This window comes from Symphalangus syndactylus, chromosome 5 (assembly GCF_028878055.3).
Source record: "Symphalangus syndactylus isolate Jambi chromosome 5, NHGRI_mSymSyn1-v2.1_pri, whole genome shotgun sequence".
NCBI lineage: Eukaryota > Metazoa > Chordata > Mammalia > Primates > Hylobatidae > Symphalangus > Symphalangus syndactylus.
Genome location: NC_072427.2, coordinates 122,479,810 through 122,507,799, shown reverse-complemented (window position 1 = coordinate 122,507,799; position 27,990 = coordinate 122,479,810). Strand labels below are relative to the sequence as shown.

General features: G+C 45.7%; 1 protein-coding gene across 3 annotated transcripts; it reads right to left on the bottom strand.

Moving 5' to 3' along the window:
* Positions 1 to 60: 60 nt before the first annotated feature.
* On the bottom strand, positions 61 to 24,240 carry HDC (histidine decarboxylase). Of its 3 annotated transcripts, XM_055279082.2 has the most exons (12): positions 24,030 to 24,236; positions 21,657 to 21,829; positions 16,869 to 16,982; positions 15,887 to 16,009; positions 12,995 to 13,129; positions 12,594 to 12,737; positions 12,064 to 12,130; positions 11,075 to 11,237; positions 10,893 to 10,983; positions 6,731 to 6,829; positions 1,644 to 1,745; positions 62 to 1,506 (listed from the first exon to the last, which is right to left on the bottom strand). In XM_055279082.2, exons 1-12 carry the CDS (start codon positions 24,058 to 24,060, stop codon positions 760 to 762), a joined length of 1,989 nt encoding a protein of 662 aa, XP_055135057.1. In that variant the 5' UTR covers positions 24,061 to 24,236; the 3' UTR covers positions 62 to 759. The 3 variants fall into 3 exon arrangements, with proteins under 3 accessions (XP_055135058.1, XP_055135057.1, XP_055135059.1); XM_055279083.2 differs by lacking the exon at positions 6,731 to 6,829 and having other exon boundaries at positions 61 to 1,506; positions 24,030 to 24,240; XM_055279084.2 differs by lacking the exons at positions 21,657 to 21,829; positions 24,030 to 24,236 and adding an exon at positions 17,305 to 17,810 and having other exon boundaries at positions 63 to 1,506; positions 11,075 to 11,342.
* Between the last annotated feature and the right edge of the window lie 3,750 nt (positions 24,241 to 27,990).

Genomic DNA, 27,990 nt, shown 5'->3' with positions numbered 1-27,990 from the left:
AACCTATCAAAGTACCATCTGAAATGGAAATAAAATTATGTGTTTGGCCTCTGAACTAATGATGGGCAAGCCACTTGTGAGCATAGCTTTTATTTGACTACAGGGTCCAGGAAAAAAAGGGGAAAATGTACAAGTTCCAAACCTAGAAAGGAAACATTTAAATGTACTGGAGGACCAGAGTGGCCTGCTGGGCTGTGAGCTCCTGTTCAGGTCCAACCTTGAGCAGTACTGCATGGTGGAAACAGCCTGGGCTTCACTGGAAGCCAGGAGACCTGGGTTTGCCTATTTAAAGCTGTGTGACCTAAACGTTGGTTTCCTCATTTATGAACCATGAGCCACAGTGCCTGACTCATAATTGATGCTTCAAAAAACAGTACATGCATTTAAGCTCCCAGACTGGTTAATTAATCAATGTTTCAGCAGCCAATCAAGTGACACAGGATATGTTTTGTTTCAGGGACAAGCATAATTTATTTCTGTGTTATATTTCATGTCACAAGCTGAACCACAGAAGCTGCCTGTCTACCCTCAGCCTTTTCTCGCTGACCAGGCTGCTGAACCCGCCTGGATCATGCTGGCTTAAACTCTTCGTTTGTATCCTATTGTGGGTCATGAACCCCTATGAGAATTTGATTAAAATTATGAACTCGCCCCAAGAAAAATGCAAGTACACATAAGCACACAAAGTTGGCATACAATTGTGAGGGGTTCACAGAGTCCATGAAGTATATCCTCAGACTCTGGCTGAAGACCCTGGGTCTAAACCATGGCCTGCAGAGGGCAGCAGGGCAGCTGGAGCCCACATTGAGAGCTGCATTCAGGAAAGCTGGGGACGCTGTAGAATTTGATGAGTTTTTTGAAGGCACTTTTCTTCAGCATCATCATCTCTTCTGGAAACCTGGAAAAGATTCTGACCCTGGAGGAGCCCCCATTCTTCACAGAGGCCTCTGTGGGCAGTGGCTTCTGAGCACTCACTGGCACGCTGTTGCAACTGAGGGAGCGCACCGTCTTCTTCTTGGTCTGCACAGACAAGTAACTGAACAGGAAGGAGGACAGCTTGTGCTTGGTGGCATCCGGGGCCTCTTCTGAAAAGCAGTCATCAACTGGGTCCAGCAGAGTTTCAAGATGGAGGCCGTTTTCCCTTCTAATGGGACCGGCTCCCTCACGCTGAGGCTGCTTGATGATCTTCCTGGCCTGGAATGGATCCTCTCCTGCCCCACTGACAGACTGAAGGGACGTTCCACCAGCCCAGGCTGTGGCGCCCGTGATTTGGGGGATGAGGTTCCCAACCCGAGGGCTGGGTTGGGAAGTACAGTGCTGACTCAGGATGAGAGTGGCAGCATCTCGAATGAGATTCCAGTCTCTCAGGATGTCATCCCTAGTGGTAAACTGGGATGTCACAGTGAAACGGATGATTAACTTGTCCTGGATAGTGGCCGGGATGAGGAAGAGACGGCCAGCTTTAGCTATTTCCTTTAACACATTTTCTGTGAGACAATTAGGACCCTGTTTGAAAAATAAAGAGAAGTGAAGTCTCCATCGCAGCCCCTGTCAGCATCCCCAGAGCCCAGCATTTGTGTTTCCGAGAAGCTCTGGAGCACCACATAACATCATTCACAGAGGGGCTTGGAAGATGGTATTACCTTCAGACGAAAAACCACCAGGCCAAGGTGCCTCTTGGCAGGAATTTCAAAGGAAGGGTCATTTCTGACCAGAGATTCAAAATATTTAGCCATTTCAGTACCCTGGAATTGCAAGTATAAAGAGAACTGAGATTAATCATCAGACAAGAGACTATGCATAAACTTTCAGACTGCTAAATGGTTTTACACCAGGGCCACCTTCGCATCACAGAGACCTAAGCGGCTTCTGCCTCACTGTCATCTCCATTTGATTTTGCTCATATTCCAAGCTGGAAAATCTCCAATGGCTCCCTGTTTCCTGTCACATCGGATCCACCTCGAGAACTCATCTCAGGGCCTGTTTTAACTCAGCCCCAGAACCCAGAAGGCATGTGCTTTGCAGTCCAGGCAACCTGGCCTCAACTCCTGGTTTCACAGCTCCTTGACTGGCCAAGTGGGCAAGTGAGGGCCAAAACCCAGTCCACGCTCTGCGTTCCCAGCCAGGTGCCTCATGCGAGCTGCATGTGCCTAAAGGAAGAGATGCCTGTTTGTAGTGCACATCAAGTTGCCATATGGGCTAGTGGCGGCCCTGCCCCATCCTAAGCCTACATGCTTCGCTTGCCTCTGAAACCTCCTCTCACCCTGTATCCCAAATGCCCTTTTCATCCCCTGTTTCTGACATTCCATAGAGAACATATTTTCACATCTTGTCCTCACCCATCATGGAAAGGTTTTGGACCTGGTTAACGGATACAGAGTTTCTGTTCGGGATAATGAAAAAGTTCTGGAAATAATGGTGATGGTCACACAACATTGTGAGTATTCTTAATGCCACTGAATTGTACACTTAAAAATGAGTAAAATGGTACATTCTGTGGTATGAATATTTTATTACAATTTTAAAATGTTAAAGGCTTTGTATTATATTAATCTTCCACTGAAGTTCATACCATCTTTTTAAATGTCCTGGGGTTTTTTGCTTTTTGTTTTTAACCCAGGATTACTAACTAAACAAGGACAGGACTTGCCTCTTCTTTGATTTTTAAAAATTTCTCCAAGCATCCAGAAGATCTCAATAAAATATTTGCTAAGTAATTCTATCAGTTAGTTCTCATACTTACTACTCTATTTCAAGAGAGGGCAAGGGAGTTAGCTGATCCTCTTTTTTTTTTTTTTTTTTTTTTAAGAGAGATAGAGTCTTGGTTTGTCACACAGGCTAGAGTACAGAGGCATGTTGCACAATCAAAGCTCACCGCAGCCTTGAACTCCTGTGCTCAAGTAATCCTCCCACCTTCACCTCCTGAATAGCTAGGACTACAGGCATGCACCACCACGCCCAGCTACATTTTTTAATTTTTTTGTAAAGACAGTGGTCTCACTAGGTTGCTCACCCTGGTATCAAACTCCTGGGCTTAAGCGATCCTCCTTCCTAGGCCTCCCAAAGTACTGGGATTACTGGCATGAGCCACCATGTCTGGCCCTGAGCCTGTCTTTTGACCATAATGAAATGAGTTTCTCCAAATCTTTCTCAGAGCCCCTTTCTCCCCTGCGTGGTCAGTTTCAAACAGCACAGGAGTTTTGACCTGCTCCATTTCTAACCTGGGCCCCTGCACCCCTCCTTAGGCAACCTGGTGATCCCTTGCTCCTGGGAGGTCACCATATTGACGCCAAACTTAGTGCGGACACTCAATTGGCATAGCACACCATAGCCCAGAACTCCTGGGCTCAACTGAGCTTCCCACCTCAGCCTCCCAAGTAGCTGGGACTACAGGCATGTGTCCCTATGCCCAGCTAAATCTTTCCATTTTTTAGAAGGAACCAAGGGAAAGTGACTTTCCTAAGGTACAAGTGACAGTAGGTAGATCTCCTCCCACTGTGCTTTTATCCCTCCTACAACACATGCTGTTTGCAACAACAGAAGCAGAAGTCAGGGGAGAGGAGAACACAGAGCACAGGCAGCACTGCCACCTCCAAAGCCTCACTTTACAGGTTATGAAAGCAGAGCTGCTGCCAGTGCCCTGCACCGCTCTAGGTCAAGGGCAGGCACAGTGCAGCCATGGCCAAATATAGCCCCTACCTGTGTTTGTAAAGTTTTTTGGAACACAGCATTCCCATTTGTTTACATATTGTCTGTGGTAGCTTTTGTAGTACAGAGGTAATTACAATAGAGTATGGCCCACAAAGCCAAAAATATTTAATATCTGGCTTTCTATAGGAAATGTTTACCAATCCCTATTGTAAGTGATAGGAGATGAGGATGATGATGATGATGATGGTGACTATGATGACAATTTATTATAATTAGATGAAGAAGGAGATGATGAAGGAGGGGAAGAAGAGAAGAGGAAGAAGTACCCATTGAGTACTTAACTGAGTAGTAGGTAGACCCTGTGCTAAGGGCTGCATATATATTATCTCATTTAATTTCAGAGAAGTAGTATCCTTTTCTCATTTTTATAAATTAGGAAGGCATGGCCAGGGGTGGTGGCTCATGCCTGTAATCCTAGCTCTTTGGGAGGCCAAGGTAGGCAGATTGGGCAACATGACAAAACCCCATCTCTACAAAAAATACAAAATATGGCAAAACCCCATCTCTACAAAAAATACAAAAAATTAGCCAGGCATGATGGTATGCGCCTGTAGTCCCAGCTACTCAGGAGGCTGAGGTGAGAGGATCACCTGAGCCTGGGGAGGTCAAGGCTGCAGTGAGCTCTGATGGTGCCACTGCACTTCAGCCTGAGCAACAGAGACCTCATCTCAAAAATAAATAACAATAAATAAATAAATAAGGCAGAAAAAGGTAGAAAGGTTAAGTAATTTGTCTAAGGTCACCAAATAGTAAAGGGTAGAACTAAAAATCCATTCTTTAAAGCACTTCTGTGTGACAGAGAAATATGAAATTTAATTTTATATAACTTTCCAAGAGCTCAGTGTAGTAGAAAGCAGCCCAGAACTATGAAGAAAGGATTTGGAATTGGGAGGCTTCAGGGAAAGTGCCGGGCCTTCTTCCCTTAAGCAGGGCAATTACTCCCTCTGAGCCTTGCCACGTTAGAGTGACCACCCCAAGCACTGTGCTAAGAATCTAATGAAGAACTAGAATTTATTTTTGTATTGAAGGTATTATGCAAGTGTCAATAATTATCATCACAGTCAAGTTGAAGAGATAAAATTAAATCATATCAAACAACTTTATTTTAATTCCATTTCTTCTATTGTGGGACATTGGAAGAACTTTGAGCACGGTTTTGTAAAGGTGTTTGAGTAGGTGATCATAGGAATGCTAATGAAGCAGAAACCAGAACATATGGAATAGGCAGAAAAGCTTCTAGTGGAAGCAGAATTTAATCCATTCACAACATTTGGAGAGGAGAGGGCAGTTCAGGTGAAGGACACGGGTGAAGGTGCAGAGATGGACTGAGCATGGGGTCTGGATGGGTCGATGAAATGCCCAAGCTAAGGTAGGAGCTAATCATCAAGTCCTTGAAAGCCAGGCCCAGGAGTGTGGGCCTCATATGGTAGGCAATGGGGTTGCTAATAGGAATTCAGGGGTTTGACTCGCAAACAGAAGTGCTAAGGGAGGTTAGTCAGGATCTGCACATTGAATATCCAGTCCCAAATTGTAAGCAAAAAAATTTTCCTAATTACTTGTAACCTCCACCAACCATTCCCCACCCACAACCCTCCGGTCTTGAGTCTGCATTTCTAGAAACAGCACAAAGTGCCTAAAGTCCCTCAATATTGTTGGTGGCAGCTGCTCATTGGTAAACAGCCAGTGGTGATTACAAAGGTAAAATTACCAACATTAAAACCAGTCATATGAAACTGGAGAACATTATGTTAAGCAAAATAAGTCAGGCACAGAAGGACAAATTTCACATGTTCTCACTCAAACGTGGGAGTTAAAAAGTAAGCAAACTGAGCTCGTGGAGACACACAGTAGAATGATGGTTGGCAGAGGCTGGGAAGGGTAGCGGGGAGTGGGGGATAAAGAGGTGATAGTTAACGGGCGCAAAAATACAATTAAATAGATCCAACGTTAGGTGGCACGATAAGGCAACTATAGTTAACTATAATTTGCTGTACATTTCAAACTAACTAAAAGAATGGAACTAGAATATTTCTAACACAAAGAAATGATAAATGGTTGAGTGGTGGATACCCAGCTACCCTAATTTGATCATTGCACATTGTATGCCTGTATCAAAACCTCACATATACCCTATAAATATATACGTAATTATTACGTAAGCATAATTTTTTTTAAAATGTTAAAAAAAAGTCATAGTTACCGCTTCCACCACTTCATTTTGGTTTGTGTCTGTTTAACCAAGAAGGAATTCCCTAGAGGAAAGGTGGAAGGACAAAGACACACATAGGCAGAAAGGACAGTGTCTTCAGCTTCCCCTGCTGCTTTTATCAATGGCTTTGTCTTGCATGTGAACTCTTGTAGAAGTGGGAGAACAATGCCGGTGGCCAGAGTTCTTAGTTAAGTCCCGCCTCTCCCATGAAAAACATGGGAGAGAGGCTGCACCAGTCTCATTCACCTCTGTGTCCCTTTCTTAGCACAATACCTTGTAATTGCTGAATTGAATAGAAATAAATTAAGCCAAATAGGCCTTCAATAAATGCCTGTCGATGCAGGGAGCTTTGTTCCAGACTTGCTAAGTCTACCTGTCCAAGCCAGGAGAGCTTTATTTCAGGCATAATCATAATAGTGCTAAAATATTCAGCCAGTTGTGACCATTGAGGTAATTCCAAAGCAGACAGGATCCTACCCTGGCCACACACACTTCCCCTTGATTTACTTTCTCTTTCTCTCTCTGCAAACCAAACTCTGGGGCCATCCCTCCCCAGTGCTCAGTGACAGCAAGGGGAACTGTGAGACACTCAGCAGAGGACAGGCATCAGACAGCCCTCAGGGCATGTTGTGCTCAGCGCTCCCCTGGTTAACAAAGAGAATCAAGTCCCAGGAGCTGAGGAACAGGCCCAGACACCTGAACCAGACACCACAAGTCTCCTGGGCAGATCTGCAAAGTAGAAACCAGCCTTCCTCGCCATAAGAAAACAGAGGAACACAGGCTCAGCCCCCACAGCGGCATGCTACATACATGTCTGACATGTGCTTGAAGATTCTTCACCCCGAAGGACCGAATCACGAACCAGAGTTTAATAGAGCGAAACCGTCGGCTCAGGGGGATCTGCCAGTGCTAGAAACAAAGGAACACAGTGCCCAAGGTTAGAGACAAGGGCGCCCCACTCCCTCGGGCATTTCTGGGCATTATCAGTTGCCTGCCCAGCCCTCCAGGGATGGACGGTGTCACCATGACTCCGGGAGCTGTTGCTAAGGAGTAAGCCAAGCTCCCCAAGGGTTGCCCCATCGTGTGACCAAATCACTGACGAAGGTGGCCAACAGTCACCTGTCTGAGAGCCAGACACGTGGAAATCAAGTCCATTACCCTAAACCAATGAGAAGGGCGCTTTGCTTTAAAGTGCTGCTTTAAACATTTCATCCTGGCCCAGAAATTCAACATAAGGGAAATACGTTTTTACTCTAAATGAATCTATATTCCTTGAATAGCAGAAAATAAAGTTCTATTTTTATTCCTGCCAAAATGTAAAGTATAGTGGTTAGAGCACAGACACTAGAGCCCTGCAGACCTAGGTTTCGCCTCCAGCTGTGCCACTTACTAGCTGTGTGACCTTGGGTAGTGCCACCTCACTGGCTCATCAGTCCGGGACATAAAGAACCAATTGCACCTCCTGGGCAAGTGGTGTAAGGACAAAGAACGCCAAGAGCCTCAGAAGAAGTTGTCAGTAGGTGCTGGCTATTTAGATTATTTTAAAATGTGAGCTACAAATCACAGTAGCATTTCTGTCTAGAGCCAAGATGATCCCTATTTAACCTCACACTGCCTTGTTCATTTTCCTGTGAGATTCCTGTGATCTGAGAGGCATCACTCCAGCTGTCAGATTTCAAATGAGCACCCAAATTTCTGCCGCTGTTAGATGAAAATTGACACTTTGCTCCTGGTGGCCAAATTCAACAGAGCTTAAAGTTCAAGGTTGCAGTCACCATACATCTGAAAATTTCCAAATCAATTTCAGACTGATTTCTCAGATCTGAAAATAGAGCAGAGGATTTGGAAAACATTTGCAGTTATTCTAATGAGTCATGTGGTTTCCTAATGACGTCTCCCTCAAACGTCAGAAAGTTTCTACCACAATTTCTGTTGACTAAAAATAAATGTTTGTCTCACTGCGTATTTATCTGCCCATACACAAGATTATCAAATCCTCACAAATGTCCTCACCTTCACCCTTCACCCCAGTTTCCTGAGCCAGGCACAGTTGGGACATTACCCCTTTGTTGATGGACAATGTTTCCCCAGCAGAAAACTACTAAGCCTTTGATTTCCAAGCAAAACTCTGTTGTGCTGGGGAGCAGCTTGGGGGCTTTTGTGCCAGCAGAAGGCATCAAAACCTGAAAATGGAACAAAATTTCTGTAACAGGGAAAGTGTCAACTCCACCTCTTGTCCAATGGACCCTCCAAGAGAATAATGAATGGATGATAGGGATCATCTCTTAAAAGGTTCTGGTTTCCAGATAGTTATAGCCAATTTATTTCATATATAGAGAGAGCTACTTTATTTTACCAGCAAATAAACCAGGATAGGCAGAGGTGATTTTATTTTAATTTCTTCACAATCTTCCGTATTCCCAGTTGCTCCTTTTCTTGTCACTATTCCAAAACTGATCCATGCTGACTCAGCAGAGTGGTTCTAGCCAACATTTTCTGCTGGATCAAAAAATCTGGACATATAAAGCCTGACCGGGCTCTTCTTTACCTTGAGGCATCCCGAGCCTCCTCTGTGTCCTTGTAAGGTTTTGCAGGGCTCCCTTGCCAAGCAAGGCTAAGGTAATGCTCCCTCCACTGGTGCTCTCTGTCCAGTGAGAGGCGGAAAACAGGGAGCTTCTCCGCTGTCAGAGAATCTAGCCCTGATTTTCGGTGATTCCAGGACCCCAGGGATTAAGCACCTAAGTCTTCTCTCCTGGGATGCTGCCCTATTTCTGGCTCATCTCAGAGCAGGACTGAGCTTCTGTTCAAAGCTGCAGCCACCTGGGTGGGAAAGACATTGGGCCCAGGTGAGAGTAGCTGTGAGGACCCTCAGGATCATGAAAAAGATAGCAACTTCTCTTTTCTAGGAGTTTCTTCATGGACTTGAAAATCAAATCCATAGGATTAAAGGTGGGGGAAGGATAAGTGTAAGGCAGCGCCTTCTGGGTGGAGAGGTAAAAATAATAAGGTTCCCCAGAGCAGGGCTGGGAAGAGTTTACTCTAACATTTTTATGAGTTATCTGGAAGACAGAGAGCATTGTAAAATCTCCAAACTCCTGGGAATGAACCCCGGGAAGATCCTGAGGCACTGTGGTAAATGAATTTAAACGGTGACATGAAATTCAAAAGGGCAAGGGTGAACATAATGCTTCTCAGTTATGATGACCCAAATACACTCATAGGAGAATGGGCATCGATTCACACTCAGGAAGCAAACCTACAGTTATCCCTAAAGATATCTGACCCTTGGGCTGTTCTGGAATTTTTTAAATTTTTCATTAAAAATCTCTGAAAACCTACCAGAAAGAGCAGTGGAGAAAAAGAACCATTATTTTTCTTTCTTTATTTACCTCTAGAGGGTCTTCTGTCACCACCAGTAAGCCGTGAGGCTTACCGCTGCAATTCTAATCCAAAAGCTTCAAAAATCTAAAGAGGGTGTGGGCTGGTCCAAGAGAGAATAGCCAGTATAATCAAGTGATGACTAAGCTATTATTTAAAGACTAAAAGGGCAAGACACTTCAGTTGTCCAAGAAGATAAAACCATCTCTTCACAAGGAAGGACGCTTACAGGGGTCAGACACTGCTCTCAGCACTTCAGTGTATTAATTTGTATAATCCTCACAGCAAGCCTAACAAGCCAGAACTCTGGTCATCAGCCTCATTTGACACAAGAGGAAATCTGGACACAGAGTTTAAGTCACTTGCCCAAGGTCACACAAGTTAGTAAACAGAAAGCCAGGACTCCAACACATGCTTTAGCACCTACATGCTTAACCACTGTCATGACAAATCTCTGCAGCTTCAAAGAAGAGCTTTCAGAAATACTACGCCTCCCATATATTGAGCACTTGCCACACGGCTAGTGTGCTAGGTGATCCACACGTGTTCCCATTTAAGCTTCACAATACCCTATGAATCAATGCCACTATTCTCATTTTACAGATAAGGAAAGCAAGGCTCAGAGAGGTCCAGTTAGTTTCCCAAAGGGCCACTGCGGGAATGGAATTCCAAAGCAAGCTTGCCCCCACTCTGCTCTGCTGCCTCCGTTGGCCAGGTTATGTGTAATACATTCGTTTACATCCCCGTCACCGCTACAAGTAAAGGAGGGGCTCATCCGCAAACTGCGGAGTCAATTTGTTAAGAATTCGTTTCCCTAAGGCAAAACACTGGCTGAGGATGTGGGATCAAGAGAGTTGAGGTTTGCCGGGCGCGGTAGCTCACGCCTGTAGTCCCAGATACTTGGAAAGCTGAGGCAGGAGAATTGCTTGAACCCGGAAGGCGGAGGTTGCAGTGAGCCAAGATGGCGTCACTGCACTCCAGCCTGGTTGACAGAGCGAGAGACTCCGTCTCAAAAAAAAAAAAAAAAAAAGAAAAAAGAAAAGAGAGAGAGAGTTAAGAGAGTTGAGGCGCAGTCAGTTGGGAAAGTCAGGAATGCTTGGAGGCTTCCAGAACCTCACACAAGTCCCGCAGCCCGTCACTACCACAGAGCTGCCCCTCAGCGCCTCTGCCAGGGACAAAAAAACAAAAGCGATTTCAGCAAGAAGGCTCTTTCCCCACCAGGGAAATTCTCCACCCTGCCCTGCTGCTGGGTAAGAAACAAAAAAGATGACCGGAGATGGAGGCAGAAGGAACTGGTCCACCCGTGGTAGGAAGAGCATTTCCGGGAATTAAAAAAATGCCACAAATATTCAGGAAATGTGCACACTGCCTCAAAGGCTGGTCTCATTTTCTAGGGTTTTTAACCATTTTCTGGATTTCATTCTATATACTTAGGCACAATTAGAAACCAAGGTATGCATTGGCAATATTATGAGATGAGCTCATAGTGTGCTGCCTTCTGAAGGGAGCCACCGTACAGATTTTGGGGGGTCAGACGCCTACAGTTCCCACTGGCCACCCGAGACCACTAGGCTGCCCATCCCCGGCCACTCACCATGAAGTCGGTGGCCACGCCTGAGTTGGCATGCCTGAGGTAGATGGGATTCACACTGAAGGTCTGCTGCAGCTTGTACTTGTCCTTGACCCTGTGGGTTTCCAAATGGGCATTAGTGGCTGAGGTCTCTCCAGAGGAGGCAAGGCGTTCCTGCGTGCTCGGAGCTGGGCTGCTACACTCACCAGAACCCAGTACAGTCAAAATGCACCATCATCCACTTGGAAGGATTAAAGGTGAAGGAGTCGGCATACTCAATCCCCTTCAGAAACCCCCGGAACTCAGGGCACAGGAAGGCAGTGCCTGCATAAGCAGCATCGATGTGGAGCCACAGCCCCTCACGGGCACCTGAGGAGGCAAACATCAGCTGGCCGGAGGGGAGGCATGAAGTGGGGAAAGGTGTCTCGCACCTGGCCAAGCTGAGTGTTGGGCTGCAAGGATGATGTGCTTTGGCTAAATGAGAAATGGAGGGGGTGTGGAGATGGGAGCAGGTGGAGTCAGTTTGAAGAAGTGGGGCTGAAGGAGGCATCATTACCTCCTAACGGGAAAGTCTACAAAGCCTCACCCTTGCCTTTTTCTTCCACTGGGTAAAGGGCCAGCACCCTCTTGGCCTCAGCCTAGAACATCCTGGCACAGAAATCAATTTCCCACCAGCACAGAGAGCAATGTTAGTGCACCGAATACAAAAGTTAGAGGGAAGGTATCTCTCTTTCCTAGTGGTTTCTTGCTTGGGGATTAAACAGTCCCATCTGGGTTTCCTCTCTGCCTTTAATCTCTCCCATGATTTCCCCTACCCTACCCGTTTCCTTTTCTGAAGCTAGAATAGAAAGCATTTCTATTCTAGCCTAATTCACACTGTATTTTGGGTATAGCCTGCATTAAGTAAAGTTCAACATACAAGTAAGAGGATGAGAAAACCGAAGGCTCTCCTACTGTCGCCTCCTAGGACAGGAGGCAAGGTAGGCCACCTCTAACTCTTGTCACACCACTGGGAAAGGCAATGTCCAGGGATCCCTGGAAGAGACCCTCATGACCTTTGGTGGTTCTTCCCATGTCTCTGCATTGACCAAAGAGGAACAAGAATAATCCCATAGAGCTGGTTTCAGGTCCTTGCTTTAGGAGACATTTAAAAATGTATTCCTTGTCTTCCTAGCCAGAGAGGGAAGATACTTACAGATGGGGCCCAGCTCTGACAGGCAGTCAAATGCACAGACCCCAGTGGTCCCTAGTGTTGCACAGACCTAGGGGAAAATGAAGGCAAGTTAACATAGGAGGGTGGGCTCGTGTGACACATTTGGCCTGAGAAAGATTTCACCACAGACGTGATCGACTCCCATCCATCCCACCAGAACAGTGTATAGTTCAGACTGTGTTTTACCATGCCTCGTAAGAAACACATTTTATATAACAATCTAGTACATGTATACGTGTGTATTTGAAAAAAAGGTTTCATAAAACAATACATACTCTAGCTATATGTGTGCACTCTAATATTTTATACTATATTTCCTTTTAATGTTGGTTATGACCCACAAAATTTATTCCATAACACACCTATGGATAGCACCTCATGATGTGTAAAATACCGTATGGGAGGACCTTTCTGCTTTTGTGTGCAGCATGTTACTTACCTGAATTCTGCCAAAATTCCTTCCTGACATCCAAGTTCTATCATTTTAAGCTTAGGCACATATCCTGACTTACAAAGACAGGCACCAAGCCCCGCTCCTTGTCTTCCTCGATGGCCTTTTGGAGAGCTTCCCCTCGGAGTGAGAAGTTGTCATCCACAGGCAGAAATTTCATCTTCACAAGGGAAATCAAACCAGCCTTTTCCACAGAGGAGTGAGCCTAGAAGGGCCACAGAAACCTGTCAGCAAAGAGTCATCCTGGAACGATCACTCCCCAGAAACTGCTGAAGCCTAAGACTCGGGGAACCAAATATGATCATTGGAAGCTTGTCTTCCCTACAGTTGCTGGAGACAAGCTCCCATGTCTGAGCTGCCCGGAACCCCAGCCTACTCATGTCTAGAAAAAAATTGCTCAAGGACCAAGATTCCAGAAGCCAAGCACCAACCCGAAGGGCTGTCCTGCGTCGGGCAACTCACCTGGTCAGAGGCATAGGCCACGAGTCGGGCATTTAGGCAGGACTCATCAGCATCGGGCTCAGACGTTTTCATTTCCAGGATTTTGTTCTTCCTTGCTGCCAGCAGGGCAATCAAAGTGGATTCACTGACCGTGCTCTGCAGGGGAAAAGGATTATCATGGCAGCCTTTCTGTATTCTCTTGCCAAATTTCCCCAGGTTTTATAGTTTCTCTCTCTCTCTGTCTCTCTCTCTCTCTCTCTCTCGCTGTGTGTGTGTGTGTGTGTATGTGTGTGTATGTCATAGCTATTCACAGAAGGAAATACACAGCTCCTACTGCCCAAGGTGCCCATGTCCTTCCCCAACTTGCATTCCTATTCTGCCTTCTAAAATAAGCTTGCACCTAATACCACCCTCTCTATTAGAGAGGCCACAGAAACCAAAAAGAGAATGCTCTGTCTCTCCTGGATGTGTTTGCTCCCCATGTAAAACATATTTAAAAGAACTCTCAGCTTATTACACAAATGGATATGGAGTTTGATTCCCCAGGGAGAGAGAATCCTGGCCTGTGTGAGAGGCTGTTGACTTGGGCCCATTTAGTTGTCAATAGCTCTTGTGACCTTGGGCTAACATTTCCCCTCCAGAAGACTCTTTTCTGTCTGTGACATGGAGAGCATCCCTTTAAATGCTTCCCAGGATGGGAGTATAGATTATCCAAACAAGGGTTGGGTAGGGTTTTGCTCTGGCCATGATCGTGGAGATCTTCAGGGCCACCTCAGAAACTTCACAGGAGTCTTTATGGTTCCTCATCATTCATTCACCCAGTCTTTGATGTCTCTGCTTCTTGAAATCTTCAAGTGACCTACACCAGATAGAATCCTGCTAAAAAGGCCTGGCAGACACTGTCATGGAGAGTGGTGTGGACCAGATCCCACAGATATTAAGTGCCTGGGAGTTACTCCATAACAAGAAAGCTATTTATGTAAAGAAGTACATAGCATAATAATAATAATAATCAGCTGGGTGCAGTGGCTCACGCCTGTAATCCCAGCACTTTGGGAGGATCCCTTGAGTCCAAGAGTTTGAGAGCAGCGTGGACAACATAGTGAGACCCTGTCTCTAAAAAAAAAAAAAAAAAAAAAAAAAAGCCAGGTGTAGTGGTGCACACCTGTAGTCCCAGCTACGTGGGAGGCTGAGGTGGGAGGATTGCTTGGGCCCAGGAGGTGGAGGCTGCAGTGAGCCATGATGGCTCCACTGCACTCCAGCCTGGGTGACAGAACCAGGCCCTGTTTTTAAAAATAATAATAATAGTAACAACACCTTCCATCCGTATTGCAATTCATAGTTTACAAAACACTTTCTGGCATTCTACTTGCTCCTCACAACACCTCTTTGAGATAATTATGATTCTTGTCACACTAAGATGAGGAGAGTGATGCTCAGAGAGGTGATGGGACTAACTCAAGTTCACATGGCTGACAATCCAGGAGAAAGCATGGTTTGGATTTAGACAGGCATCGGTTTGAATCCTCGTTCTTCCGATTATCAGCTGTGTAAGCTAGGGCAAGTTATTTAATCTCTCTGAACTTCGGTGCTCTTATCTCAAACATTGGGGAATGGTACTATTCAGCTGCAGGGTTCCTGAGATAATTAGATGAAAAGCAAGATCATGTACCATAGACATTTAGCATGTTCTCCCAAATATGATATCTGAAGTTGTAACTAGTTGCTGACAATCCAAAATGTCCACAACATGCAGCAATTTGTCTTTCTTCCGAGGTTCAGATTTTAATCTTGCTGCAAGGCTGCAGTGAGAGAGGGAGTCACTTAGCTAGCAAGAGGACCCAGTGAACTTCCTGGTTCTCATCTCAGAGCAACATGGCAATTTTTTTATTTTTTGAGACAAGGTCTTGCACTGTCGCCCAGGCTGGAGGGCAGTGACACAATCATAGCTCACTGCAGCCTCAATCTTCTGGGCTCAAGCAATCCTCCTACCTCAGCATCCCAAGTAGCTGGGTCTACAGGCACATGATACCACACCCAGCTAATTTTGTTTGTTTGGAGAGATCAGGTTTCACCATGTTGCCCAGGCTGGTTTGAACTCCTGGGCTCAAGTGATCCATCTGTCTCAGCCTCTCAACGTGCTGAGATTACAGGGGTGAGCCACCATGTCCAGCCACGATTTTTATTTAAAAAAAGAATTCATTGAATCCTTGCATATACTCTTTGAGGGAAATAGTATTATTATCTCTGTCTCATAGATTATAAAACCAGGAAACATACATTAAAGTAGAATTCAAGAAACTGAGGAATCTCAAAGGCCTCAGAACCAAGCCCTCATGAACATCAAGGATTTATAGATGCAAAAGCACCTAACAATGTGTGTGGTCCATGGGAGGCACCCAGAAAGCTCCACTCCATGGCACTACTCTTGAAAAAAAGAAATATTTGAAGAACCATAATTTGACAACTATCCAGAAGATAGGGTTAGAGGATACCATTAATCAGTTTATGCTGTTAATTGCTCTCACTGCAAGGGATCTCCTGAACCTAGCAGGGAGAGAAAGAGAAGTCGTCTCCTTGCCTTCTCATTTCCCTTTTACCATGAGATACAAAATGGGACAATAAAAAGGAATTGTCAGATTATAGACTAAGAAACCTGAATCAAGTCATACTGGAAATGTGATCATGTATTGGCTCTTTAATTTCTTTCAAAGGAAGTAGCAGTACCTGTGAACGAAGCAGAAGCTGAGGTGGGAGTAGAGGTGGAAGCTGTGATGATGGTGGTGTTGGTGATGACGGTGTGGGTAATGTGGGGGAAACACCACGGAGAACGGGAGAATTGCCAGGTTAGGGTCTGGCTTGTCTTTCGCTACTTAGCCCCCATGCTAGGTGAAGCTTTGCCAAGGGAGGTACCTGCAGGACGCCTCCGCCCTGGCTGCTGGGGTGGTGGTGCAAGAAGTGCTCTGGAAGTCCCAGCATTTTTGCCAACCAGTCCATGATGTTCATCTCCAGCTCTGTACACGCAGGGCTGGATGCCTGAGAAAGGAAAAGGAACTTCAAACTGCACAGCCCCAGGGCACTGAGGTGCCCCCACGAGCTCCAGAAACATGTCTGCCCCTGATGGTGTCAATGGGAACCTTTCTGGAGAAGGGCTCAATGTTAGGCCATGTGCCTCTCTCCTGGTCCACTCTCTGTCGACCAAAAAGAGAAAACAATGTGGGGTTTTGGATTCATGCTGCCCTCAATGAGGCGACTTCTCCAAGGCTCTATGGAGAAACAGCCCTAGAAATGGTTGGCTTGGATTTGGTTCTCCAAGTCCCTAAAATACCTAGCTGAGAAGTCCTCAAATGCCCAGGGGGGACGTTTTCCTAGAAAAGATATGAATACCCCCGCCCACCCACCCACACACCCATCGGAGTTCAGGCTTAAAATAAAAAGATGTTCTAGAAGGCTTTTGGCACCATTTAAAGCTGAGTGGTGCTTAAGGGGTTATTAAGGGAAGTCTTAGGACATATCTCCAGCTACTCAAATATAAGAGCACAGAGGAAGTAGTGACTCAATAGGCATCAAATTGCTTAGTTAAGGTCACAAACTGTGGCAATAACCAGATCTGTATCCAAATCTTATCTGTGTCTCTATGAGCTGTGTGATCTGGGGGAGATAAGTTGCTTAAGCCTCGATTTCTTCACCTACAAAATGGGATTGATACTCGTGATTCCATAGGGTTAAAGGGTGTGATAAGAAAATTAAAATAAAGCATAAGCTTAAAGAATATAGCCCTCGTTAATATTTATTGTGGAGCCATATTCAGAAACCAAGACAAAATATGTCTGCCCTAGGATACCACTCCCTGCTATGTTCCCCATTGCCAGTAGTTACAGCCATTGCTACTCACCCAAGTGAATCCCAAGCAGTTGATGGCATCAGCCAGCATGTCTCCTAGCAGGGAGGGCCAAGAGGTGAGGGCTGGGTAGTAGGCGTGCATATGGGGGCTCTGCCAATGTACCACCTGGAGGCAGAGCATGCACACAGTTGGCACCAGGAGGCATTTCCCGCAGGCTTGCTTTCTCCAGAGACCATCTCTGGCAAGGTGAAGTGTCACTCTAGAGATAGGCTGACACTTTTAAGCAGAAATCAGTGACATAACTCCATGAAAATCAGACTTGTTTACTGGTGTTCTTGCCACTCACGTGGCCCATGTCCTATGCTAGATCATCAGTGGAGCCTTTTCATATATGCAAAGTCCAGAAGGAAATATGCAAAAGGAAAATCACTAGAGTAACCCAGTTGTGGGATTCTGGGTGGTATTCACACTAGTCCCCAGTACTTACCCCTCATGCCACCCCTGCCCAGCAATAAAAGGAAGGGCAAGCCGGGCGCGGTGGCTCATGCCTATAATCCCAGCACTTTGGGAGGCCAAGGCAGGTGGATCACGAGATCAAGAGATTGAGATCATCCTGGCTAACATGGTGAAACCCCGTCTCTACTAAAAATACCAAAAAAAAATTAGCCAGGCAGGGTGGTGGGAGCCTGTAGTCCCAGCTACTCAGGAGGCTGAGGCAGGAGAATGGCGTGAACCCGGGAGGCTGAGCTTGCAGTGAGCCGAGATCGCACCACTGCACTCCAGCCTGGGCGACAGAGCGAAACTCTGTCTCAAAAAAAAAAAAAGGAAGGGCAGACTGTGAGCTCCAGAAAAGCAGACTACTTGTTTCATCCAGTTTCTTGCAAAAGGCACCTTTTGTTTTTGTTTCATGGTGCACTGAGCTCCCTGAGCGTGCAACTCAGAGGGTCAGGGTGAATGGGTTCAAAGCTGTCCTTAAGCATCACATTGGGGATGTAGTGAGGAGAGGAGACGGTAGAGAGGAGAGCCCAGACCAAGCGTATGGGAGGCCAACCTCCAGGCTAAACCCTGAGCCCACAATCAAAACCGGATGTAAGGAGGAGCTGAGTGGGCAGGAAGGGCCCCCCATCAGAACTCGGAAGCAGCCCCGGTGGTTCATCAGCCTCATGGATTATCTAATCTCTTCTCATCTCACTGCTCTGCAAGCATGCCCTGTTCCTTTCTGCATTTATGTCTTTGAGCAATGCTGTGTCCCCTGATAGAAAGGCACTCTCTATAAAGACACGACCTTCCAAAACCCGCCAGTTCTTAGAAAGCTACCAAATATTCATTTCCTCCTCGAACTCTCCCCCAGCTCCCACAGCTCCCTTCGATCCCTTCCCTGAGCGATGGAACACTAGAATTCTAGATGTTTCACTCTACTGAGGACTCATTCGATAACCTCTTAGGGCATCATCCTGTTCTTTACTGTCCACACATACTTAGAGTCCTTCAAGAGCAAGGACCTTGTCCTGGACAGCGTGTATAGTATAAGGAGCCTAAGAATTAAGTCCAAGGACGCAAGTTCCCATCCCACCTCAGTCCCTAACCAGCTGTGTGACTGTGTAGATTTACCATGAAGCTAATGAACTTAAGCTCCAACGTACCATGTTTGTGTGGGTCTCTTTTGAAATTCATTCTTTTTTTTTTTTTTTTTTTTTGAGGCAGATTCTCACACTGTCACCAGGGCTGGAGTGCAGCAGCGCCATCTTGACTCACTGCAACCCCTGCCTCCCGGGTTCAAGAGAGTCTCCTGCCTCAGCCTTCCAAGTAGCTGGGATTACAGGTGCCCGCCACCATGCCTAGCTAATTTTTTTGTATTTTTAATAGAGATAGGGTTTCACTATGTTGGCCAGGCTGGTCTCGAACTCCTGACCTCGTGATCTGCCCGCCTCAGCCTCCCAAAGTGCTAGGATTACAGGCATGAGCCACCGTGCCCAGCCTCATTCTTTTTTGTTTTTCAAAAGGAGGTCTCAAAAAGTGTTTACAGTACAGACCCCATAAGACCAGGAGCCTCTCCTGCACCTCCCTCAACCTCAGTTTCTCATCATAAAATAAATCCTGTCTCCTAGGGTTGTTGTGTGGGTGGAGGCGTGGGCAAGAAATGTGTGAAATGTTAAGCTCTAACATTAACGGTAAACTAATCATGTGGGTGACAGACACATCACATATCCTGACTTGACTCAGAGGATCAAATCTCTTCCTCCGATTTTCACCATGCAAGAGTCATGATCAGTAATAACCACATCTCCTGCTCTCCAAGCCTTCTCTTACTTACTTCTCACAGGACCCTATGGGGTAGGGCCTACGCATTATCTCTGTTTTGCAGGTGAGAACTGGGGCTGACAGACAGAGAGCACATCCCTGTGGTCACACATACCCCATAGGGACAGGTGACCACAATGAGACAGAAGCCCAGACACCCGAGCAGGGTGGTGTCCTGACTTTTCCCATGGGGATGCTCTCTCTCTCCCATGAAAAGTAGATGAGGATTGTCTAACCAGGGTTGGAATTACATGAGAAAGAGGGTTTTTCTTCTCTTATTTTCTAGGTGGTGGCAGGAAGAGAAAAACTAATTCAGTTTTCAATGAGGCACTGAGCAAAATGAGTAAGCAAAGGACCAACTGCTTTGAGGCCAGCTCTCGGAGGCTGGTGTGGCCTGAGAGATGAGTTGAGAGATTTAACCCTCATTATCACTGTGCTTAGTAACAGTATTTTGGAAACCCCAGAGAAGGGCTTCTACCTCCTAGCTCTATCAAGAGACAATAGTCTGTTCTTGTAAGATAAATAAGATAAAATAAGCCAGAAGAGCCCTTATCAAAAACAAACAGACCTCTTTCCAGAAATGAGCCTCACGACGACACCCACAGCAACTGCTGGAATTCCTTTCGATCAAATGAATCAGCTCATTTTCACCTCTTCTCACAGTTGCTTTCAGTCTCACTCCCAGATTACAGTTAGCCCCTCAGCAGATTACATTTTACAGAATAAAATCCAGGAGATAATCTTATCAGGATCTTGCTTGTGAAATAGGCTGAATGGTCAAAGAGATGAGTGGCTTTGTATGAAATGGCCCTCATGGCCAGGCGCAGTGGCTTAGGCCTCTCATGCCGACACTTTGGAAGGCCGAGGCAGGAGTATCACTTGAGCCCAGGAGTTGGAGACCAGCTTGGGCAACATAGCAAGACCTTGTCTCTATTGCTTTAAAAAAAAAAAAAAAGTCAAAATTGCCATCACTTTCTGAGTTTGAATATTTTCCCACCCCTGCTTCTAGGCATATTTTTGTCACTTTTTTTTTTTTTGAGATGGAGTTTCGCTCTTGTGGCCCAGGCTGGAGTGGTATGGTGCTCTCTTAGCTCACCGCAACCTCCGCATCCCGGGTTCAAGCGATTCTCCTACCTCAGCCTCCCAAGTAGCTGGGATTGCAGGCATGTGCCACCATGCCCAGCTAATTTTGTATTTTTAGTAGAGACGGGGTTTCTCCATGTTGGTCAGGCTGGTCTTGAACTCCCAACCTCAGGTGATCCACCTGCCTCGGCCTCCCAAAGTGCTGGGATTACAGGCGTGAGCCACCGCGCCTGGCCTTTTTGTCACATTGAAGTCAAAAGTTCTTTGGGAATGATGAAGGCAAACCTCAAGTTGGCCTCAGGAAGAGCCTATAAACATGTGTGGTTCAGAACACAAATGCCCCAAGCAGGGAGAGGGAAGACACAGCTTGTGTGGGGGTGTGGAGCCAGAGAGGCAATGCTAGGGGCCCAGGCTTAGCCAGGCACACTCAGGCACTCACCAGTAGAGGTGACAGAGGGTACGAGAAACGGCAGAGCCTGTGAAGTAAGACTGGTCTAGGTTAAAATCCTGGATCTACCAGGTACTAATTCTGTGACTTTGGGCAAGACAATTAACTTCTCTGAGCATCAGCAGTTTCCTCATCTATAAAACAGGGCCACTGGGAAGATTAAATTAGATAGCATGTCATGTGGCCAGCACAGAGCTGGCACATGGCAGGGAGCCCCGCCACAGGAAGGGAGTCAATGCCACTTTAGCATGAGCACCATGGCAGAGCTCCTCACCGCCGGTGGCCAGGGGTGTCTTCACCACCCATCAAGGCAGGCTCCGGCTCAAGTCCATGCATCAGCCAGCTTCCATCAGCTTCCTGGCCCCACCAGCGCTATCCCAGGCTGCACCCTCCGTCATGGAAAGTATCAATGACTCAGGGAAAGTCCCTTCTTGCTCTTGAAAAGCAGCTCAATCACCAGACCTCAGAGGGGACAGGAGGGGTTGCCAGGGCCCACTCAGTTTCCTGGGCCAAAGCAACCTGGTCACCAGCGTGTCCTTGCGGGGATGTGTTCCCCACTTCCTTTCTTCTCTTTGGTGTGGTCTCAGACACTGTATAGAAGAGTCTCTGGCTCCGTTGTCAGGGCCAGGCACTACCTCCAGCTTCCTCTCCCCTGTCTTACTATCCACAGTTTTCCTTTCCCCTCAGACAAAATGTTCACTTCTCCACCCATCCCATTAGACGTCCACACTTCTGCCAGACTGTGCTCTGGAATGCAGTTGTTCTGGCCAGCCCTGCCCTGGCATCAGAAACCTCATGCCATGGCACAACTGGGCAAAAAAGAAACCTAATACCAGTCAAAGTCCTGCCCTCCACATGCCTAGCAGATGGGCTGGGGTGTTGGTGGCCAAGTGGCTGAAGGATGCATTCTCATCCCAAGCTTACCCAAAGCAGGTCTTTCTTCAGGCCACCACCCACCCTTCTGTGCCCTGAAATCCAGAACTGCCCTTGTGGTCACTGTGTCTCACCCCAGGCATGATGATTCGTTCAATATCCCCAAAGATGCTGTCCCAGCTGTCGGGGTCCTCAGGAGCACTCTCAGGCAGCTGGGCTCGCAGGTAGCCAGGCTGCACGTCTGGCGTCACACGTCTTTCCCGCACAGTGCTCAGGTACTGGCAGATGTAATCCACCATCTCTCTCCCTAGAAGTGACATAGAGAAATCAGGCTCAAGTCCCCTGACTGGGCCTGACTGATTTGTGCCCATCCCTCTCAGGTCCGGGCCAAGAGACTTGGTAAAGAAGGAGACGGATTTGGCTGGGCACAGTGGCTCATGACTGTAATCCCAGCACTTTGGGAGGCTGAGGCAGGCAGATCACGAGGTCAGGAGATTGAGACCATCCTGGCTAACATGGTCAAACCCCTCTCCACCAAAAATACAAAAAATTAGCCGGGCGTGGTGGCAGGCCCATGTAATCCCAGCTACTTGGGAGGCTGAGGCAGGACAATCTCTTGAACCTGGGAGACGGAGGTTGCAGTGAGCCGAGATCGCGCCGCTGCACTCCAGCCTGGACTCAAAAAAAAAAAAAAGACACGGATTCATGGGCCGAGGGTAGGATCTGATCCCCTGCACGACCTTATCTTCAGAATTTAAAAAAAGAGTGAGGGAGTGAATGAATGATGGAGGGAGTTTCTAAGTGAGCGAATGAACAAAAGGGAAAATCTCCAAAGCACAAAACTCTAGCACCAAAGGGAAAAGTTTTATTTTCTTTCCCCTTCCTTTATCCACTTCAATTTTGATTGTCTCTCCTACCTTTCTTTCCTTCTCAGAAACAGAACATCTATTAACTACTTTATAGGTTCAGTAGAAACTCTATAGCTCTTTGTATCCAAAAATTGTTACACACACACCCACCAGTTATATCTGTTAGCACAGATAGAAAGATTCCATGCCCAGTTCCGATAAAGGACAAAAAAATCTATTTTTTCACCATCCCCATTGAATCAGTTATTATTCATCTTTTTTGGACTCATATGAGGACTTAACTTCAAGAATCTGATTAAAACTGCAGGCTTACGTATACATAGAACTTTGTGTGTAATTTCTGAGACTCACAGAATTCCTAAAGCACAACCATGGATCCAGACCAAGCCCCCTGCCCTGGCCTGGGAAATGTGGCACCAAATCTTAATGACTTTCTCTCCTTCCTGCTGCCTCCATCAACACCTCAGTGCTTAGGATATTTTTTAGATGCTAAAAAAAAATGTATCAAGTGAATGAACATATGAGTAAGGAAGGAAAAAAAAGTCAAGTCGAACACTCTGAAACTATTGCAAATTATTTATTCTTTCAGGTTGCAGTCTTCAGTGCCTCTGTTGCTGTGCGTGTGTGTGTGTGGGTGTGGGTGTGTGTGTACACATATCTCTTTGTCTCAACATCCATTCCTTAGTACTTCCTGGGCTCTGCTTTTACCTAGGAGAGGGAACTCAATTTCTCCCCTCTGCATCAGCTTATGCAAAGTTCTTAAGAACAGAACCAACCCCAGACAAAACTGATAAGACAAAGGTAGATTTCCACACCATTCTGTCTTCCTTCTGCTCCCCTTCAACCCTCTCACATCCTGGTGCTTCTCCAGCAGGGCCTCACCAGAGATCAGAGAGCCCTAGACCTAACCCTCCACTGGTCCAGGAACAGTGCTAAATGTATTTGTGTTCCACTCAGAGGATGAATATCCACAGGAACTTGCTCTCCGCTGACAGTGCCTTAGGAAAGCAATGGAATAAGCTAATGCACACTAATTAGTAAGTAGGGGGATATAAAAAACTATAGAAATAGACATTCAAGATTCTCTTTTAAGCAACTACCTACTTTCCTGCTAAGGGAGAGCCATGTCTGAAAACTGGATAATCACTTGGTTTTAGCTGATACAGAGTAGGCACCTACTAAATATTTATGAAATGAATGACTAATGAAAGAACGCTACTGATAGGTTCACACATGAAGGAATGAATGTTAAGAAAGAAAAGATTTGCAGTGATTACAGAATATTGAGAAAATTTTTTTCTATTTCAGAATATGAACAATCCCCTTTTCCCATTTAGTGGCTCAGGGATCCAAATCCTCAATTGTGTGGCAAAGTGGGGAGGAAAAGCAAGGCACAGTAGTGTGGACATATGTGAGAGTGGGTATATGAGAGGGAGAATGAAAGAGTGGTTGAGAAAAGTTTTACACTCCGATCTCACATTCCTTTCACAGAAAAAAAAAATGTTGCTGGTGCCAACTCTCAGAAGGCAATTCTAATGCTCCCACCAAATGTCACCCCAAAATCTAAGGGCCACCCACCAGCAGCTGGTCCTGCAGGAGAAGCAGCAGGGCAGAGGGCCAGGGATGCCCGTTGCTCACCTCTCTCTCTGTACTCCTCAGGCTCCATCATCTCCCTTGGGCTCTGGCTCCTTCTCACAGATGGACACGCGGGAGGTGGAAGGCGTGAAAGGCGTGGAGCAGCCCGGCTTCCCTCTTGCTAGTCCTGCGCACTCCCTGGCAGCCGGTGTGGGCCCTTTATTTAAAGGGTTCTTTCTTTGACCTTAGCTCCGCCCTTCAAAGTCCCTTCCTCTAGGTTTAATTAATTCCACCCTTTCTTTCCCCAGTCCTTGTTGAAAACAGCGACCACAACTTTGACTGGTCAAGAGAGCCAGGATAAAAGGCGCTTCTAAATTAAGCAGTGCACTTAGCAACCCAAGCCTGCAGGCAGCCTCCAGGTGGATGCCTTAAAAGAGCCCTCAGTTCTTTCTGCGCCTGGATTCAGACAATAGAGCTCCAGCCTCAGACAAGCTCCCAGCTCAGTAACCCAGAATAAGGCCAAGGGTATGCAGAAAAAGTAGCACAAATTATTAGTATTATTCCTGCTCCTGTTTCCCTATCAGCAGAAGGGAGGGAGGAACAGGCACTAATAGTGACGCCCCCTGTGCCCAGGAACAGGCAGAAGTTATCATTGACCACAGTGGATTTTTCTATTACAACATACTACCTGTTGTTGTAAAGAATGAGAAAACACAGTTATAAGCCAAAAAGAATAGAAATTAAAACATCACCCCAAATTAATCACTTTTAGCACTTAAAGAAGTGGAGGGGGGCGTGTAAAGGGACCTGCAGAAACCCCTGTAGGGAGGGGAAACACTATCCTTGGGGTTTGATTTCTGAGTAAAAAGTAATCCAACGTTTTCAAGTTGCTAAATGCAATAGTCTTTCTTGTTTATTTGTTTCCAGTCATCCTTCTTGTTCTCTTCGTGGCATTTTATTTGTTACTACTTCATCCTCGCAGCTCACAGTTTCTCTGGGCTTTCCTCCTACATCTCTGGCTGTTTGTTTCCTCCAGTGCTGGCACACCTCAGGGCATTGCCCTCCTTTCATCTTTCTTCTTAGGTGGCATTGCCCATTTCTAAGGCTTGTTTTGGTTTGTTTTGTTTTGACAGAGTCTTGCTCTGTCGCCCAGGCTGGAGTGCAGTGGCACAATCTTGGCTCACTGCAACCTCTGCCTCCCGGGTTCAAGCAATTCTCCCACCTCAGCCTCCTGAGTAGCTGGGCCTACAGGCATGTGCCACCATGCCCTGCTAATTTTTGTGCTTTTAGTAAAGATGGGGCTTCACCATGTTGGCTGGGTTGGTCTCGAACTCCTGACCTCAAGTGATCCACCCGCGTCAGCCTCCCAAAGTGCTGGGATTACAGGTGTGAGACACTGCGCCCAGCCCATTTCTTAGGCTTTAATTGTTACCTATGTGATATCCGTATAGGTTTAAACATACCATCAGGCCCTCCCTGTCTTTTGAGCTTCAAAATCTTATATCCAACTGCCTTTCTGACAAATCCTCTGGTATGACTCTGAGGCACCTCAAACTCAACGTATTGCAAAACTGTCTTTCCCCAAAAATATGCACCACTTCTAGTCTTCCCCATCTCAGTTCATCATCTCTCCATTTTCCATCCACCCATCTATTCACCCCTTCACCATCCATTCATCCAACCACTCATCCATCCAACCACCATCCATCCATCCATCTATCCCTTCATCCATCCATTCATCCACCCAAATGCTGAAGGCATAAACCTGGAGTCTTCCTTCCCCTTCACTTTCCCTGCTCCCTGCCCAATTCAATCTGTTCAGATTCAGTTCTATTTCCAAAATAAATCTAGTCTGTTAAATTCTCCCCATTTCCATGACTACCAGCCTATTCTGGTCCAAGCCGCCATTAACCTTCACCTAGACTAATGCAGGAGCCTTCTCATTGGCCTGTTACTGACCATGGGTTCTTAGGATCTCAATGTAATAGAAATTGAGAAGGCCAAAAGAGTTTTCCCAGACAGGACTTAATCAGAGCTTATGCCCAGGCATAAGGGAGACAGCACAAGAGGGAGAGAATTCTCTGGCAGGCTCCTTGAAGAGAGTGAGTAAAGTAATTTTAGGCTAAAATAGGTAGGAACTTTTTAAATTACTACTGAAAAAACTACAGTGAGAAATCACTTCATACAGACTATGATGACTATAATAAAAAAGATAGATAACAACAAGTATTGGTGAAGACAGGGAAAAATTAGAACCCTCATACTTTACTGGCGGGAATGTAAAATGGCACAGCCATTTTGGAAAATAATCTGGAAGCTCCTCCAAAAGCTAAACCTAGAGTTCTTTATGACTCGACAATTCTACTGCTAGGTGTATATCCAAGGAAAATGAAATCATGTCCACACAAAAACTTATACATGGGTGTTCATAGCAGAATTATTATAATAGACAAAAATGGAAATAATCCAAATTTTCAGATGAATGAATGAAATGTCATATATCAATACAACAGAATATTATTCCACGATAAAAACGAATGAAGTACTGATACATACCAAAACATGGATGAACTTGGAAACATACTAAGTGAAAGAAACTAGTCACAAGGAACCATATATTATATTATTTCATTCATATGAAATATCTAGAATAGTCAAATCTACAGAGACAGAAAATAGATTCGTGGTTAGAAGTGCATAGGGAGCTGAAGATTGATGGCTTAGGAGAACAGGGATTTTTGGCAGGGTGGTGAGATGAAAATGTTCAAAATTGTTGGGTTTTGGTTTTGTTTTATTTTGCTTTCTTTTGTTTTGTTTTGAGATGGATCTCACTCTGTGGCCCAGGCTGGAGTGCAGTGGCACGATGTCGGCTCACTGAAACCTCTGCCTCCCGGGTTCAAGCAATTCTCCTGCCTCAGCCTCCTGAGTAGCTGGGACTACAGGCGTGAGCCACTGCGCCCTGCTGAAAGTGTTTTAAAATTTATTATGGTGATGGCTGCACACTTCTGTGAATATACTAAAAGCTATTAAACTGTACACTTCAAACGAGGAAATTTTATAGAATGGGAATTATATCTCGATAAAACTGTTGACTTAAGAAAAAAAAATGCCCTAAGAAAATAAGGGCTTTGGTGAAAAAATGGCCTAGAGGATTTGGATTCCAGTGATGCTGTCAATAAATCCTTCATAGGAGCTGGGGTGGGAAAAATAATAATATTGACAACGATATGGAAGGTAAAAAATTTGATCTCATGGAGGTAGAGAATAAAATGATAGTTACCAGAGACTGGAAAGGGTTGGTGGGAGCTGGGGGTGAGGAATAAGTAGAGATTGGTTAATTGCTACAAACACATAATTAGATGGAATTCAATAATATTCAATAGCACATTAGGATGACTATAGTTAATAATTTATTGTATATTTCAAAATATCTAGAACTTGAAATGTTCTGAACACAAAGAAAAATGTTTGAGATGATGGATATCTTAAGTACCCTGATTTGATCATTACACACATTGTATGCATGTATCAAAATATCACATATACTCCATAAACAGGTACAAATATTATGTGTCAATTTTAGAAAGTGCCAAGCACCAAGTTAGGCTTTTTTTTTTTTTTTTTTTTTGAGACAGGGTCTCACTCTGTCAACCAGGCTGAAGTATAGTGATGCAATCACAGCTCATTGCAGCCTTGACTTCCAGGCCCTGGTAATTCTCCCACCCCCACCTCCTGAGTAGCAAGGACTACAGGCATGTGCTACCACACTCAGCTGATTATTGTTTTTTGTTTCTTGGAGTTTTTCTGTAGAGACGAGGTTTCGCCGTGTTACCCAAGTTGGTCTTGAACTCCTGGGCTCAAATGATCCACCCATCTCAGCCTCCCAAAGTGTTGGGATTACAGGTGTCAGCCACCACACCCAGCCAAGTTAGGCACTTTAAATAAAAAAGTATTAGTTATTTTTTCTTGAAGTGTTGCTATCTCCCCATTATCTCTCTTCTATTCTGCAAATGCAGTCCTATGT